We start from the raw sequence: 16,791 nt of genomic DNA, 5'->3' as shown, positions 1-16,791 counted from the left end.
ACAAATCTAGCTACTGTACATTTCCCGATGTTATTTGAGACTTTTCTGATGTTTTTTAAGACTCTGACGTGATGTGAAAAACATCAAGTTCAGTGTTCAATAATTGTATTGATCGGTAAAGTGTTTTTAGTGTTTATGAGGTGCTAACTTATATCACTACATATAGACCTGATGTTTTATTTCATTTATATTTTCTATTAATTGAAGATTGACTAAAGTACACATCAATATTTCACTGATGGTCTAAACCCTAGGTTCTGAAAGTGTGGTATGGGTGCCCGCTGGGGTATGCAAATTGTCACATGAGGTAGGTGAAAAAATAACAAAATGTATAATCAACGTGACAACATTGTATAGTATAATATACAGTGGGCACGGAAAGTATTCAGACCCCTTTAAAGTTTTCACTCTTTGTTGTTAAAATAAAAAAGTTCATTTTATTTCTCATTAATGCACACTCAGCACCACATCTAGACAGAAAAAAACAGAAGAGTAAAAATGTTTGTAAAGTTATTAAAAAATAAAAAAATAAATATCACATGGTCATAAGTATTCAGACCCTTTACTGTGACACTCATATTTAACTCATACTGTACATTTCTTCTGATCCTCCTTGAGATGGTTCTGCTCCTTCATTAGAGTCCAGCTGTGTTTAATGAAACTGATTGATTGATTATTAAAGGCCACATCTGTCTATATAAGACCTTACAGCTCACAGTGCATGTCAGAGCAAATGACCATCATGAGGTTGAAGGAACTGCTCAAGGAGCTCAGAGACAGAATTGTAGTAAGACAAAGATCTGGACAAGGTTACAAAAGAATTTCTGCAGCACTTAAGGTTCCTCAGAGCACAGTGGTCTCCATAATCCTTAAATAGAAGAAGTTTGGAACGACCAGAACTCTTCCTAGACCTGGTCGTCCAGACAAACTGAACAATCGTGGGAGAAGAGCCTTGGTGAGAGAGGTAAAGAAGAACCCAAAGATCACTGTGGCTGAGCTCCAGAGATGCAGTATGAAGATGGTTCTACAAAGTCAACTATCACTGCAGCCCTCCACCAGTCAGGGCTTTATGGTAGAGTGGCCCAATGGAAGCTTCTCCTCAGTGTAAGACATATGAAAGCCTGCATAGAGTTTAACAAAAACACATGAAAGACTCTCAGATTATGAGAAATAAGATTCTCTGATCAGACCAAGATTAAACTTTTTGGCGTTAATTCTAAGCGGTATGTGTGGAGAAAACCAGTCACTGCTCATCACCTGCCCAATACAATCCCAACAGTGAAACATGGTGGTGGTAGCATCATGCTATAAGGGTGTTTTTCAGCTGCAGGGACAGGACGACTGGTTGCAATTGAAGGAAAGATGAATGTGACCAAGTACAGAGATATCCTGGAAGAAAACCTCTTCCAGAGTTCTCAGGACCTCAGACTGGGCTGAAGGTTCACCTTCCAACTAGACAATGACCCTAAGCACACAGCTACAATAACAAAGGAGTGGCTTCAGAACAACTCTGTGACCATTGTTGACTGGTCCAACCAGAGCCCTGACCTAAACCCTACTGATCATCTCTGGAGAGACCTGAAAATGTCTGTCCACCAACGTTCACCATCCAACCTGACAGAACTGGAGAAGATCTACAGGAAGAATGTCAGATGATCCCCAAATCCTGGTGTGAAAAACTTCCCAAGAAGACTCATGTCTGTACGAGCTCAGAAGATGTTTCTACTCAATACTGAGCAAAGGGTCTGAATATTTATGACCATGTGATATTTGACTTTTTCTTTTTTAATACATTTACAAACATTTCTACATTTCTGTGTTTTTCTGTAAAGATGTGGTGCTGAGTGTGCATTAATGAGAAATAAACTTTTTTATTTTAGAAAATGTCTGCAATAAAACAAAGAGTGAAACATTTCAAGGAGTCTGAATATTTTACGTACACACTGTAAATATAGCAGCAGTCAGGAGCCTCCATGCACTGCCACTAATGACACATGGTCCTCTGTCAGACTGCCCTCTAGTGGTGATACAGAAAATATAGAATCACAAAAGTGCAAATATGGTGAGAGCTACATTACTTCATGCTAGCTAAACGTGTTTGATGTCCAACTGGTGTGAAAGAGTATTTTCAGCTTTGATGAAGAGGAAAATAAAATATAGACTCAGACTCTCAGATTCATCCAATCATTCCAGAGTTCTGTTCATCCTCTCATTATAAAGTTGGACTGAGTTTTAATTCACTATGTCAGGTGATCAATATGTTGTATTATTTATATACGTTCAATCAACTAATGTTTGGTTTATTTATTTTTCAAAAATAAGAGATTGTTTCCCACTGAAAATGCTATGATAGTTGATAGTTCTGAATAAGTTGTTTTCTTGATTATTATTATTATTATATAATATTCCTCAACAGGAGGTAAAATTCTGAGACAAATGTCACGTATATGACATTACATGATTATGTTTTTTAGTGTGCAGAGGTTAGGGTTAATAGTCTGCTTTATAGATGTGTTAAAAACTATACATGACTTTATCAACACACTTGTTATATATCAATATTTTCATCTGCTACAATAATGTAATTAATCTAAATAAAAATACTTTGTTTTCTCAGCAATTTTAATCTGAGAATAAAAAAAAAGATGGATGAGATGAATTAATTAGAGAGCATAATTAATGAATCGCACAATGTTTATAATCTCTTGGCACTAAGAATGATTCTTTTTTTTATCTCTGCAATGAAGAAAGAAGTTCTGACACTAAATGTAAAGTTTAATGGAGGTTTGGCCTCTTAGCTCCAATAAACAAAAGACCAATGTGTAGACAGAGGCCTTAGTGTGTGACCTTCTAGAAGAAAGAAGAGAAGTTGTCACATGTTCCCACAGTGATCCCAGCTGTTACCTGAGCTCCTCCTGGTTGTTGTGAGGAGGCGTGGGAAGAGACGCAGGAACATCCACAGTTTTGGGTCCCTGAGCAATGGCGCGGGCCAGCAGGTCGTCCTCCGTGCGGAAGGGAACATGCAGCGGTTTGGGGCCCAGGCCTTTGGACACTGAGGCGAGGGAAACGTAAAGGTCACTAATGTTCCGTGTACGTCACCTGTGATCTGTGTACTCTACGCTCACCCATGGACGCCGCTTTGCTCGCCAGCTCCTCCGTGGTCGCAAAGCCGTTGATCATTTTCTGTCTGTTAACAGGGGGCGGAGTCGGAGGAAGAGACGCTGGCGGTGTTGGTGGGTTACTCAGATTACTCTGCTGTAGAAACCATGAGAGAGTCAGTGCACCGTCTATTAACAAACACTACATATCTATAATCGAAATCTACATCTATATTTATAAATACATCTATGAACTCATCTATATGTAAAACCACATCTACATCAACATCTATAACTACATCTACATTTACAACCACATCTATAACTACATCTATACCTACATCTATAATCATATCTACACGTATAACCACATCTATAACTACATCTATACCTACATCTACATTTACAACCACATCTATAACTACATCTATAACCGCATCTATAAATACATCTACAATTATAACCACATCTATAAATACATCTACATCTCTAACCACATCTACATCTATAACTACATCTACATTTACAACCACATCTATAACTACATCTATAACCACATCTATAACTACATATACATCTATGACCATATCTATAACTACATCTACATTTACAACCACATCTATAACCACATATATAACTACATATACATCTATGACCATATCTATAACTACATCTACATTTACAACCACATCTATAACTACATCTATAACCACATCTATAACTACATATACATCTATGACCATATCTAAAACTACATCTATAACTACATCTACATTTACAACCACATCTATAACTACATCTATACCTACAACTATACCTACATCTACATCTATAACCACATCTATAACTACATCTACATCCATAACCACATCTATAACTACATCTACAACTATAACTACATCTATAACTACATCTACATTTACAACCACATCTATAACTACATCTATAACTACATATACATCTATGACCATATCTATAACTACATCTTTAACTACATCTACATTTACAACCACATCTATAACTACATCTACATCTATACCTACATCTACATTTACAACTACATCTATAACCGCATCTATAACTACATCTACAACTATAACCACATCTATAAATACATCTACATCTATAACTACATCTACATTTACAACCACATCTATAACTACATCTATAACCACATCTATAACTACATATACATCTATGACCATATCTATAACTACATCTATAACTACATCTACATTTACAACCACATCTATACCTACAACCACATCAATAACTACATCTACAACCACATCTACATTTACAACCACATCTATACCTACATCTACATCTATAACTACATATACATCTCTGACCATATCTATAACTACATCTATACCTACATCTACATTTACAACCACATCTATACCTACATCTACATCTATAATCACATCTATAACTACATATACATCTCTGACCACATCTATAACTACATCTACATTTACAACCACATCTATAACTACATCTACATTTACAACCACATCTATAACCACATATATAACTACATATACATCTATGACCATATCTATAACTACATCTACATTTACAACCACATCTATAACCACATATATAACTACATATACATCTATGACCATATCTATAACTACATCTACATTTACAACCACATCTATAACTACATCTACAACTATAACCACATCTATACCTACATCTACATTTACAACCACATCTATAACTACATCTATACCTACATCTATAATCATATCTACATGTATAACCACATCTATAACTACATCTATACCTACATCTACATTTACAACCACATCTATAACTACATCTATAACCGCATCTATAACTACATCTACAACTATAACCACATCTATAAATACATCTACATCTCTAACCACATCTACATCTATAACTACATCTACATTTACAACCACATCTATAACTACATCTATAACCACATCTATAACTACATATACATCTATGACCATATCTATAACTACATCTACATTTACAACCACATCTATAACTACATCTATAACCACATCTATAACTACATATACATCTATGACCATATCTACAACTACATCTATAACTACATCTACATTTACAACCACATCTATACCTACAACCACATCAATAACTACATCTATAACTACATCTACATCTATAACTACATCTACAACCACATCTATAACTACATCTACATTTAAAACCACATCTATAACTACATCTATACCTACATCTTCATCTATAACTACATCTACATTTACAACCACATCTATACCTACAACTATACCTACATCTACATCTATAACCACATCTATAACTACATCTACATCTATAACTACATCTACATCTATAACTACATCTACATTTACAACCACATCTATAACTACATCTACATTTACAACCACATCTATAACTACATCTATAACCACATCTATAACTACATATACATCTATGACCATATCTATAACTACATCTATAACTACATCTACATTTACAACCACATCTATAACTACATCTATAACCACATCTATAACTACATATACATCTATGACCATATCTACAACTACATCTATAACTACATCTACATTTACAACCACATCTATACCTACAACCACATCAATAACTACATCTATAACTACATCTACATCTATAACTACATCTACAACCACATCTATAACTACATCTACATTTAAAACCACATCTATAACTACATCTATACCTACATCTTCATCTATAACTACATCTACATTTACAACCACATCTATACCTACAACTATACCTACATCTACATCTATAACCACATCTATAACTACATCTACATCTATAACTACATCTACATTTACAACCACATCTATAACTACATCTATAACCACATCTATAACTACATATACATCTATGACCATATCTATAACTACATCTATAATTACATCTACATTTACAACCACATCTATAACTACATCTATAACTACATCTACATTTACAACCACATCTATAACTACATCTATAACCACATCTATAACTACAATGGGGTAAAAAAGTATTTAGTCAGCCACTAATTGTGCAAGTTCTCCCACTTAAAATGATGACAGAGGTCTGTAATTTTCATCATAGGTTCACTTCAACTGTGAGAGACAGAATGTGAAAAAAAATCCAGCAATTCACATTGTAGGATTTTTAAAGAATTTATTTGTAAATTATGGTGGAAAATAAGTATTTGGTCAATAACAAAAATTCAACTCAATACTTTGTAATATAACCTTTGTTGGCAATAACAGAGGTCAAACGATTACTATAGGTCTTTACCAGGTTTGCACACACAGTAGCTGGTATTTTGGCCCATTCCTCCATGCAGATCTTCTCGAGAGCAGTGATGTTTTGGGGCTGTCGCCGAGCAACACGGACTTTCAACTCCCTCCACAGATTTTCTATGGGGTTGAGGTCTGGAGACTGGCTAGGCCACTCCAGGACTTTCAAATGCTTCTTACGGAGCCACTCCTTCGTTGGCCGGGCGGTGTGTTTGGGATCATTGTCATGCTGGAAGACCCAGCCACGTTTCATCTTCAAAGCTCTCACTTATGGAAGGAGGTTTTGGCTCAAAATCTCACGATACATGGCCCCATTCATTCTTTCCTTAACACGGATCAGTCGTCCTGTCCCCTTAGCAGAAAAACAGCCCCAAAGCATGATGTTTCCACCCCCATGCTTCACAGTAGGAATGGTGTTCTTGGGATGCAACTCAGTATTCTTCTTCCTCCAAACACGACGAGTTGAGTTTATACCAAAAAGTTCTATTTTGGTTTCATCTGACCACATGACATTCTCCCAATCCTCTGCTGTATCATCCATGTGCTCTCTGGCAAACTTCAGACGGGCCTGGACATGCACTGGCTTAAGCAGGGGGACACGTCTGGCACTGCAGGATTTGATTCCCTGTCGGCGTAGTGTGTTACTGATGGTAACCTTTGTTACTTTAGTCCCAGCTCTCTGCAGGTCATTCACCAGGTCCCCCCGTGTGGTTCTGGGATTTTTGCTCACCGTTCTCATGATCATTTTGACCCCACGGGATGAGATCTTGCGTGGAGCCCCAGATGGAGGGAGATTATCAGTGTCTTGTATGTCTTCCATTTTCTAATAATTGCTCCCACAGTTGATTTTTTCACACCAAGCTGTTTACCTATTGTAGATTCACTCTTCCCAGTCTGGTGCAGGTCTACAATTCTTTTCCTGGTGTCCTTCGACAGCTCTTTGGTCTTGGCCATAGTGGAGTTTGGAGTGTGACTGTTTGAGGTTGTGGACAGGTGTGTTTTATACTGATAACCAGTTAAAACAGGTGCCATTAATACAGGTAACGAGTGGAGGACAGAAGAGCTTCTTAAAGAAGAAGTTACAGGTCTGTGAGAGCCAGAGATCTTTCTTGTTTGAAGTGACCAAATACTTATTTTCAACCATATTTTACAAATAAATTCTTTAAAATTCCTACAATGTGAATTCCTGGATTTTTTTTTCACATTCTGTCTCTCACAGTTGAAGTGAACCTATGATGAAAATTACAGACCTCTGTCATCATTTTAAGTGGGAGAACTTGCACAATTGGTGGCTGACTAAATACTTTTTTGCCCCACTGTACATATACATCTATAACCACATCTATAACTACATATACATCTCTGACCATATCTATAACTACATCTGAAACTACATCCAAATTTACAACCACATCTATTACTACATCTATACCTACATCTACATCTATAACCACATCTATACCTACATCTACATCTATAACCACATCTATAACTACATACAGTATACATCTCTGACCATATCTATAACTACATCTATAACTACATCTACATTTACAACCACATCTATACCTACATCTACATCTATAACCACATCTATAACTACATATATATCTACATCTATAACTACATCTACATTTACAACCACATCTATAACTACATATACATCGATAACCAGTGACGTGCCGTCAGGGTAGGCAAGGTAGGCAGTGCCTACCCAAGGGTGAATTGATATTTTGAATATTTAATTATAATTTTTTTTTTTTTTTGAATTATAAATTATTTATTTTTCCATTTCCAATAGCCTACAGTACCTATAAGTTTAGCTGTTTCATAGCCCAAATTACTAAACAGCGCTATTTCCTGGAACAGCTGCACAGTCTTTTTCTCTTTTTTTTCGCTCCGCTGTAAGGCAGAGGGAGGCCACGCCCCCTCCCAAAGGCACGTCGCTCTTCTGCCTCTGTTCCCATTGCGTGATTTTATGTGTTTGCGCATGCGCAGTCAGGTCCCCAATATGACATCCATTTACGCGTAAAGGCAGCGTAGAGAGCTGCCTTTACGCGTAACTGCGCTATGCTAAATGCTATACGTAAGTTCACAGCACTTTAGTGAATAGATGACACGTGATTGCTGCTGCTACATTCTCTAGCTAGTGGGTGGGATAACACTACAGTCAGGATGACAGCGCTAGAGATGATAAAGAAACTTTGTTTCGAGGAAAAACGACAGCTTTTAAAAGATGGAGACCAACACCTGAGCTACCAGACCTTCAGTAAAGGTAAGGTCAGAACATTGTTGGTACTTTCTACAGTGAATGGAACAAAAGGAAGGATTGACTTTGTGGATGCTCCTCACTGAGGATGTTCTGAGTTGTTGTTGTTGTCATTTTCTCCATGTTTCTGTGTTTCCAACACAAACAACAGATGTGCTGTCGTGTCATGAGATATATGTTGTTGGAGAGTATGGAGGCTATAGTAAATAATGTTTATGTTTCTTTAATGGTGTTTATGATGTTGATTTTGTTAGATGATAAATACTTGTTCATGTGGATCTTATTGGATTTTTTATTTCTTATTATGAATTCTATATTTTGATAAGTGCATTGAAGATGACTTTGTTGGAAATTGCTTTATACAAATAAAATTGATTTGAATTGAATTAACATGACAGCAGAAACATATGAAATTGTCATTGGTGGTCTCCATTTGCAACGTGCCTACCCAACCCTAGTGGTCACGGCACGTCACTGTCGATAACCATATCTATAACTGCATCTACATCTATAACCACATCTATAACTACATATACATCTATAAACACATCTACATCACTGTGTCTAACCTTATAGGCTAGCTGGGAGTAATAATCTGAGACTCCGTCCAATGAGGCGCTGCCAAACGTGCCCGTCAGCAGGTTGTCTCCGGTCAGCTGACCACTGCCATATGGAGCAAAGTGAGCGAAGCTGACACCAATCAGAGGCTCCATGAGAGGCAGCAGAGAGAGCTGCTGTGACCACAGAAGAAGAAGTGAGTTCAGTAGAACATACAATGATACCTGCTTAGTGTTGGTTCTCTACCTGTTTGATCATGACAGAGTCAGGGCCTGAGTGCATCATCTGCCTCTCGTCTCCGTCCTTCTTCCTCTTCTTGTAGCGTGAAGCTGCTTTCTCTCCTCCTTTGGTCGCCCTCTTGTTCCTTCCTTTCTTCTTCTCCTGTTCAGGATGTAGAGGTCCAGGAAAGTCTGGGATTCCATCTGAGTACGCCTTTAGAGGAGAGACATAGGGTGGTTTTAACACACACACACACACACACAAGACCTGAAGAAGAGAAGTTTCCTGATAGGCGGAGAGGAGCCAACCAAACCTGGCAACCCGCAGAAAGCACCTTGGTGGCGAGCGTCAAACATCCAAGCAGACCCACAACGACTGGATTTAGGAGAAGCTTCAAAGATTTCACTGCCCATAAATGACTGAGAACCACTGTGTATCATACTGGGAGTAATAGTAAGACTTAATATATGGGACATGCTGTCAGTGACGCTGTGATTGTGACGTCACACGGGAGAACAGACCTTCAGTGAGGTGACACTCAAATAAAAACTACCACACCTATATTCCTTGATACGTTCTTTAAGATTGATTTAATTTACTATTGTTTACACATCAGTTGATGTTAATGTTTATTAATCTGCCTTTTTATGTCTCACTTATAACTGGATGGGATCAACTAAAGTGAGATAAAATGACCGACTGACAAGAGGAAAACGTAGATTAATCTGTAAAGTAAGTGATTTTCTTCACTGAGAAGGAACAAGTCAGGCTTACGGAGGCTCTGGTGCTGAACTAGACCATCCCCCACCTACGGAGTATTTCTTTTTCTACTTCAGAATGGAACCCTATTTGTTTTTTCATATTTATTTTTGTTAGGTGTTCAGAGTGCAGTTTGAGCAAAGTTCACATTTGGTCTCCAGTTATGTTTAACTCAAGAGAAGGTGGCTATACTCATTCCTAACAGGATTCACTTTAAAATACAGTCTGAGGAGTTCCTAAGATGGCGGCGTGAGAATAGGTTGTGCTCGTGGGTGCTGGCGGGACTTTTCACTTCCACTATCACTGACCCCAACTAAGAACCACAGAATCAAGTGCTGATCAGTAGATTAACTTAAAATGAGCCTGAACAACTATTTTTTGAGACAGGCAGATAAGAAGACTGCCGCGGAACACACTTCCGAAAAGGATGCTAACGTGGAGGCGCAGCAGGTTAGCCAGGCTAGCATTGATCGGGGTGGCTTGGACGCTAGTATGCGTGACTGTATACGGGAGACAATGGCTGAGATGACGGCCAGTGTTACCAAAGCGATCGACGAGAAGCTGGCACCACTACAGGAGCTGCTCAAGAAATGGGCGATATGCTTGAGAATCATGGAAGCAGGGTGAACGAGTCTGAGCGGCGGATCACGGCCCTCAAAGATGCAGCTGACGCAACCATGCTAAAGTAGCAACCCTGGAGAAGACCGTGAATTATCTGGTCGAACGAGTTGAAGACCTGGAAAATAGGGGACGTAGGAAGAATGTCCGGATCGTGGGGCTCTCTGAAGGGACGGAGGTGACTGACCCGACCTGGTTTTTCGAGCGCTGGCTCCCCGAAATGCTACACATTGATACTAAAGAGGGGCGACTCAAACTTGAGAGAGCACACCGCACCCTCTGCCCCAAACCTCTCGCCTCACAGAGACCAAGACCCGTGCTTGTGCGCTTCCACAACTACCAGGATAAACAAAGGGTGATGAATGCTTCGTGGGAGATGGGACGAAAGAACCAGGCTGTGAAACACGCTGGTAACACGGTTATGTTTTTCCAAGATTTATCGGCCGCTGTGATACGTAAGAGGAAAAAATACGAAGCAGTGAAAAAGCAGCTTCGCTCACTTGGCGCTGAGTACAGGCAACTTTACCCAGCTTTGCTGAAGATAACCTTCCGTGAGGTGTTTGATAGCCCGAGGAGGCACAGCGCTTTGCTGATTCACTGACAGGGAAGCCTGGACCAGTTCATGAGGACTGATGACACGGATCGATTTGCTTTGTGAGTAAAAATGATGTGAACTGTGTGTGAATCTGAATCGCTCACTGGAAAATGACTATTGGGACTGAGTAAATTCGAAGTTATTATGCAATTAAAAGGTTACAATCTGGCAAGTCTCCCAGTCCAGATGGTTTGAGTGTAGAATTTTACAAGGAATTCCATGATGTGCTGGTTGATCCTCTGCTGAACATGTATAACCATTCACTTCTCAGGGGGACACTGCCTCAGTCTTTGAAAGAAGCTAATATTTCCCTGATTTTAAAAAAGGACAAACCCCCTGAAGATTGTGCCTCATACCGGCCAATCACACTTTTAAATGTGGACCTAAACATTTTGTCTAAGGTTTTGGCCGATTGGAGAAACTGCTACCAATTTTAATCAATGAAGACCAAACTGGATTCATCAAAGGTCAAAATTCTCATAATAATATACGGCGGCTGCTCAAAATTATCGAATATTTTCATCAACGCTCTAAAAGAGGTCTTGTGCTTTCTCTCGATGCAGAGAAAGCATTTGACCACATAGAGCTGTCTTTTCTATTTTATACCTTGCAAAGATTTGGTCTGGGCGGTGCATTCATTAGCTGGATCAAAATTTTATATCAAAATCCTCTTTCTGCAGTGATCACAAATGGTCTCCAATCTCCTTATTTTGCGATTTTTAGGGGAACTCGGCAGGGATGTCCGTTATCGCCACTGCTGTTTGCCTTGGCGATGGAACCCCTGGCTGAGGCCATCAGAGCAGATAACTCCATTAGCGGACTTAAAGTTGCAGATAGGAAACATAAGATTACACTTTACGCCGATGATGTCCTGATAATTGTGACGGAGCCCGAGAGGTCCATACCAGGTCTTATCAAAACAATAAATACATTCAGCTATTTTTCAGGCTACAAAATACATTTTACAAAATCTGAGGCGATGCCCCTGGGTAAACTAAAACAAGTACTGATGTGTCCTTTTCATTTTAAGTGGTCAGCAGGGGGCTTTGTTTACTTGGGGATACACATAATGCCTAAATTTGAGCAGATGTATAAAGCCAACGTCCCTCCTTTATTGGACCGTATTGATCTGGAGAGATGGAGTAGTCTTCCGGTTTCCTGGATGGGCTGAATTGCACTACTGAAAATGAGTGTCCTTCCCAGGTTACTCTATCCATTGCAGATGTTCCTAGTCTTATTGTCTCATAAGGTGATTAAACAGGTAAATGGTTGGCTTAGCTCCTTTATATGGTCCAAAAGAAAACCCCGCCTCAAAATGAGCATGCTGTGTCGCCCATCAGCAGGAGGAGGCCTAGATTTGTCAGATGTTAGAAACTACCAGTTGAGCGCTCATTTACACGTTATAGCGGAATGGGTGCGGAGCAGTCCTACTTCACTTTGGATGGACATAGAAAGCTCCTTGTCTGATTAACAACATTATTGTTTCTTAAGAAAGTAAACTCTATAAAGCAGGTTTGCTCTAATCCTATTAATATTACTACAGTCATGGAGATCATTAAGAAAACTAGAGGGCAGGCTGAAGGTGACTTCTGTTTTTACCTCTATATGTAATAATCCTGAGTTCTTACCAGGGATGTTGGACAATAGAGTTCAAAGTTGGACACAAAAAGGTTTATCCAGAATACAAGCTTTTTTAGAGGAGAACAATGTAATGTCATTTAATCAGTTGGTTGAGAGGTACTGTATGATATTCAGCAGAGGGATTTTTATCAATATTTACAGGTGAGAGATTTCATCACATCTGGAGTTTCAAGACATTTCTGACACAGAAAGACAGATCTTTCAACGAATGATTCTATCTCAAAGTTTTATAATATCCTCAGGAGATACTCTGCTGTGAATACATCTCAGCTAAAGGGACTCTGGGAGAGGGAACTTAAATCAACATTTCTGATGATGAATGGAAAAGGTTTGGTTAATGTAAAAACACTGTGTGTGTGTAACAAGGGCTCATACTGTATATCCCCTTACATACGCAATAAATTCAAACCCGACTCATCTCCATTGTGTCTTAAGTGTAAAACAGACATTGGTACCCTCACGCACTGCTTTTGGTCATGTCCAGGGGTTCAGCAGTTCTGGCATATGATTGGACTGGAGATAAACCAAATCCTTAATGTAAATTTGAATTGTAATCCTTTGTTCTTATTGTTGGGACTAACTGACCCTGTGGTGAATGGTAAACACAACAGAAAATTGTACAGAATGTTGACTTTTTGTGGTAGAAAACGTATTTTAGTTAACTGGATATCAGACTATGTTCCTTCAAAGATTCAATGGCAGAAAATGGTTCTTAGTTTTGTTTCCTTTGATTTTCTGACTTGTCGGCTGCATCATAAAGATCTTTAAAAAAACCTGGGAGCCATTGCTGACATATTCTGGACTCGAAATCTCTTCCATTATTAAAAGGGCATTCTCATCTTGAATACGATACTAACTGTATGAATGGGCCAGTGGTTGTTTTTGTTTGTTTTTTTATGTCCTGTGTCATTGTATTCTGTTTTCATCATAATCAATAAATATATATTGGAAAAAAAAAAACACAGTCTGAAATCAGTGACAAAGAAGGTCGTTACATCTGGTTAAAGGACTCAGAGAGAAGTAACGTTTATTAAGGTTTATTTACCACCAACTCTCTGATTAGAGAACTAATCAACCTGATCAGCTCTGAAGCCTCAGGAGTTTTGATAAGTAGAGGAGACTAGAACATGCAGCTTCAACCTAAACTTGACTTGACATTGCAATATTTAAAATGAGAGACTCCACAACTAAAAAACCCACCACAGACTAGCAGAAATCCAACGCACTTTTGAAACATATTATAGAGACTTATACACAGAACCAGGAGATAAACAACTTCCTAGGGTGATTAGACCCACCCTCACAATTGGTGATAAACAGAATGACGCCCTGATGAGAGACATTTCTGAGCAGGAAATATTGAACGCTATATCCAGATTAAAGGCTAATAAAGCGTCCGGGACAGATGGTTACAGTGGTACAAAGCACTTAAGGATCAGATAATACCATTAATCTATCAGTGTTTTAATTACACACTAAAGGGAGGTGATCCCCCAAGACCATAGAGGGAAGCAATAACATCAGTCATTCCCAAAGAGGGTAAGGACAGAAAAGAATGTGGCTCATATGGACACATATCAGTGTCAGGGTTAGGGTTAGATCAAACTGTACGCATTGATCTTAGCTAAAAGGTTAGAAAGCATCGTTCAGGAACTGGTGGATGAAGATTGGACAGGGTTTGTACGTGACATGCAGGCACAGGACAATATCAGACTATATGTTGTTGATTATATTGTTGAGGAGAAGAAGAAAGCCATGATGCTGAAAAAGCATTTGACTCGGTGCGCTGGGAAAAGTTGTTGTGCTAGGTAGATTCAGCTTTAAACACAGTTTCAAAAGATGTATTCAAACCCTTTACACATCCACAAATGCAAGAATGAAAATCAATGGACACCTTTACCAGACCATCAAGTTAGAGAGAGGCGGCCACCAGGGCTGCCCTCCTAGTCATGTTTATTGAGCCTCTAGCCCAGTTCATTAGGGAGGACCAAACCATTAAGGGAATTGACACGGGGGGTTTGGAACAGAAGATTTGCTTGTGTTGCTTGTTGCCACTGAGCCAGAGGTTAGTATTCCTAAACTGATTAGAACCCTTAAAACATTTGGAATGTACTCTGGATACAAATTTCATGTCCAAAAAACCCAAATTTTGAGTTATAATTTTACTCCTGACAATGAAATGTTGAAGAGATTTCAATTTGACTGGAACTTAAGAAATATAAAGTATCTTAGGATTGAATTACCTTAAGACTTCAAAAATATTCTATATTAATTATAGAATAAATAAAAATATTAAATCAGATTTGGACAGGTGGTCCCAGCTTCCCTTAGGTATACTGTACATAACAGGATAGATGGAATAAAAATCCTTCCTCGACTCTTAGAATTATTTCAATCTTTGCCAGTTGAAATAAACTTAAAACAATTTAATCAATGAGATAAATTGATCTCAAGTGTGTGTGTGTGTGTGCGTGTGTGTGTGTGTGTGTGGATCAAGAATTCAATTCAAAACACTTCAGCTGAACAAAGACAAAGGGGGTAGATCACTCCCTTGTTTATTTGATTACTACAAGGCCCAGCATGCTGCTGTAGCCCAGGCTATGTTACAAGATGGAAGGATTTAGAACTTTCTCAATTAGGTGTTCCACTTCAATCCGTGATGAGCAGCAGGACGTTGTATAAAAACCATGTGAACAGCTTAAATCAGTGAACAAAGGTGACTCTCATTGTGCTTCAAAGAGTGTAAATCACCAATAGTTGAAAGACAGACACGACAGCTGAGGTGGATCTGCTCTGACCCACACTTTAAGCCATGAGACACATGGGAGCTTCAACACGTGTTGGTATTACTTCCTTTTACACAATCTCATCAAAAGGAGAAATAGACAATTTTGAAACAATCTCTTTAAAATATGGTCATGAAAAAAAGGACTTCTTAAGATACCTACAGGTCAGGGACTTTTTTAACTCACTCAGTGCCATTGACGAGATAACTCGTCATTTGCGTTTGTTCACGGGTATTACTAGAAAACACCCTGGTGGAGGTCCCTCATAGTGACCAACTGTGTCCTGAAGATGGCAGCAGTGCACCTTTAGATGAGAGATTAGCCACTGATGCTACCATTAGCTGGGCAGGAGACGCAGGAACGAGTGAGATTATGGCGCTGCAGAGAGATACACAGCTCACAGCTCCACATACTAACACAGAACACGTGTGGACCTGAGTGGATTATTGATAATGTTGCGATCGTGAGATAAAACCATCAACTAACAGGGCCAAACAGGTCATCCCTGCGTGTCGGGAGGAGGGGAGGTACAAAATACCCCCAACTTGTGAGCCAGATAGCAAAATAATAGGTGACACGTAGGAGGTAGCAGCACACCTTTGGATTAGAGATCATCCATGCTCAGCAGAGCTCAGAGGGAGAGAGGAAAGGCATTTATGAAACAAAAAATGGCGCTACGTACAGGGTTGACGTTCCCAAACCAGAGCATGTGTGGAACTCATGGATAGTGTGGGGACCATAAAAACGGGGTAAGCAGTGACACTCTGCATGTCCGGGAGGAAAAGGAAGTTGCGTGAATGCAGACTGACGGGAGAGAAAGTTGGAGGAACGCCAAAACAGTAAGAAATCCATTCAACTCTGACCCAGATAGATATATAATAATAGTTTTATCATCTAAAGCCTGGTCTGTGTTTTTTTTTAATGTTTTATA

At 38.9% G+C, this 16,791-nt stretch overlaps 1 protein-coding gene across 8 annotated transcripts in view; it reads right to left on the bottom strand.

Moving 5' to 3' along the window:
• The window catches only part of kmt2cb (lysine (K)-specific methyltransferase 2Cb), a 154,656-nt gene that overhangs the window by 11,581 nt on the left and 126,284 nt on the right, over window positions 1–16,791 (bottom strand). For 7 of the 8 annotated variants that reach the window (XM_028471917.1, XM_028471923.1, XM_028471919.1 and 4 more), the window contains 4 exons: window positions 9,489–9,674; window positions 9,254–9,418; window positions 3,126–3,255; window positions 2,905–3,052 (listed from right to left, as the gene is read on the bottom strand). In XM_028471917.1, the coding sequence (XP_028327718.1) occupies window positions 2,905–3,052; window positions 3,126–3,255; window positions 9,254–9,418; window positions 9,489–9,674 (629 nt within the window). The remainder of the gene's footprint in view (window positions 1–2,904; window positions 3,053–3,125; window positions 3,256–9,253; window positions 9,419–9,488; window positions 9,675–16,791) is intronic. The other variant, XM_028471918.1, reaches the window with a different exon arrangement.

This window comes from Gouania willdenowi, chromosome 17, assembly GCF_900634775.1.
Source record: "Gouania willdenowi chromosome 17, fGouWil2.1, whole genome shotgun sequence".
NCBI lineage: Eukaryota > Metazoa > Chordata > Actinopteri > Blenniiformes > Gobiesocidae > Gouania > Gouania willdenowi.
Note: the sequence above shows the minus strand (reverse complement) of the source record. Positions and strands in the feature narration are given on the sequence as shown.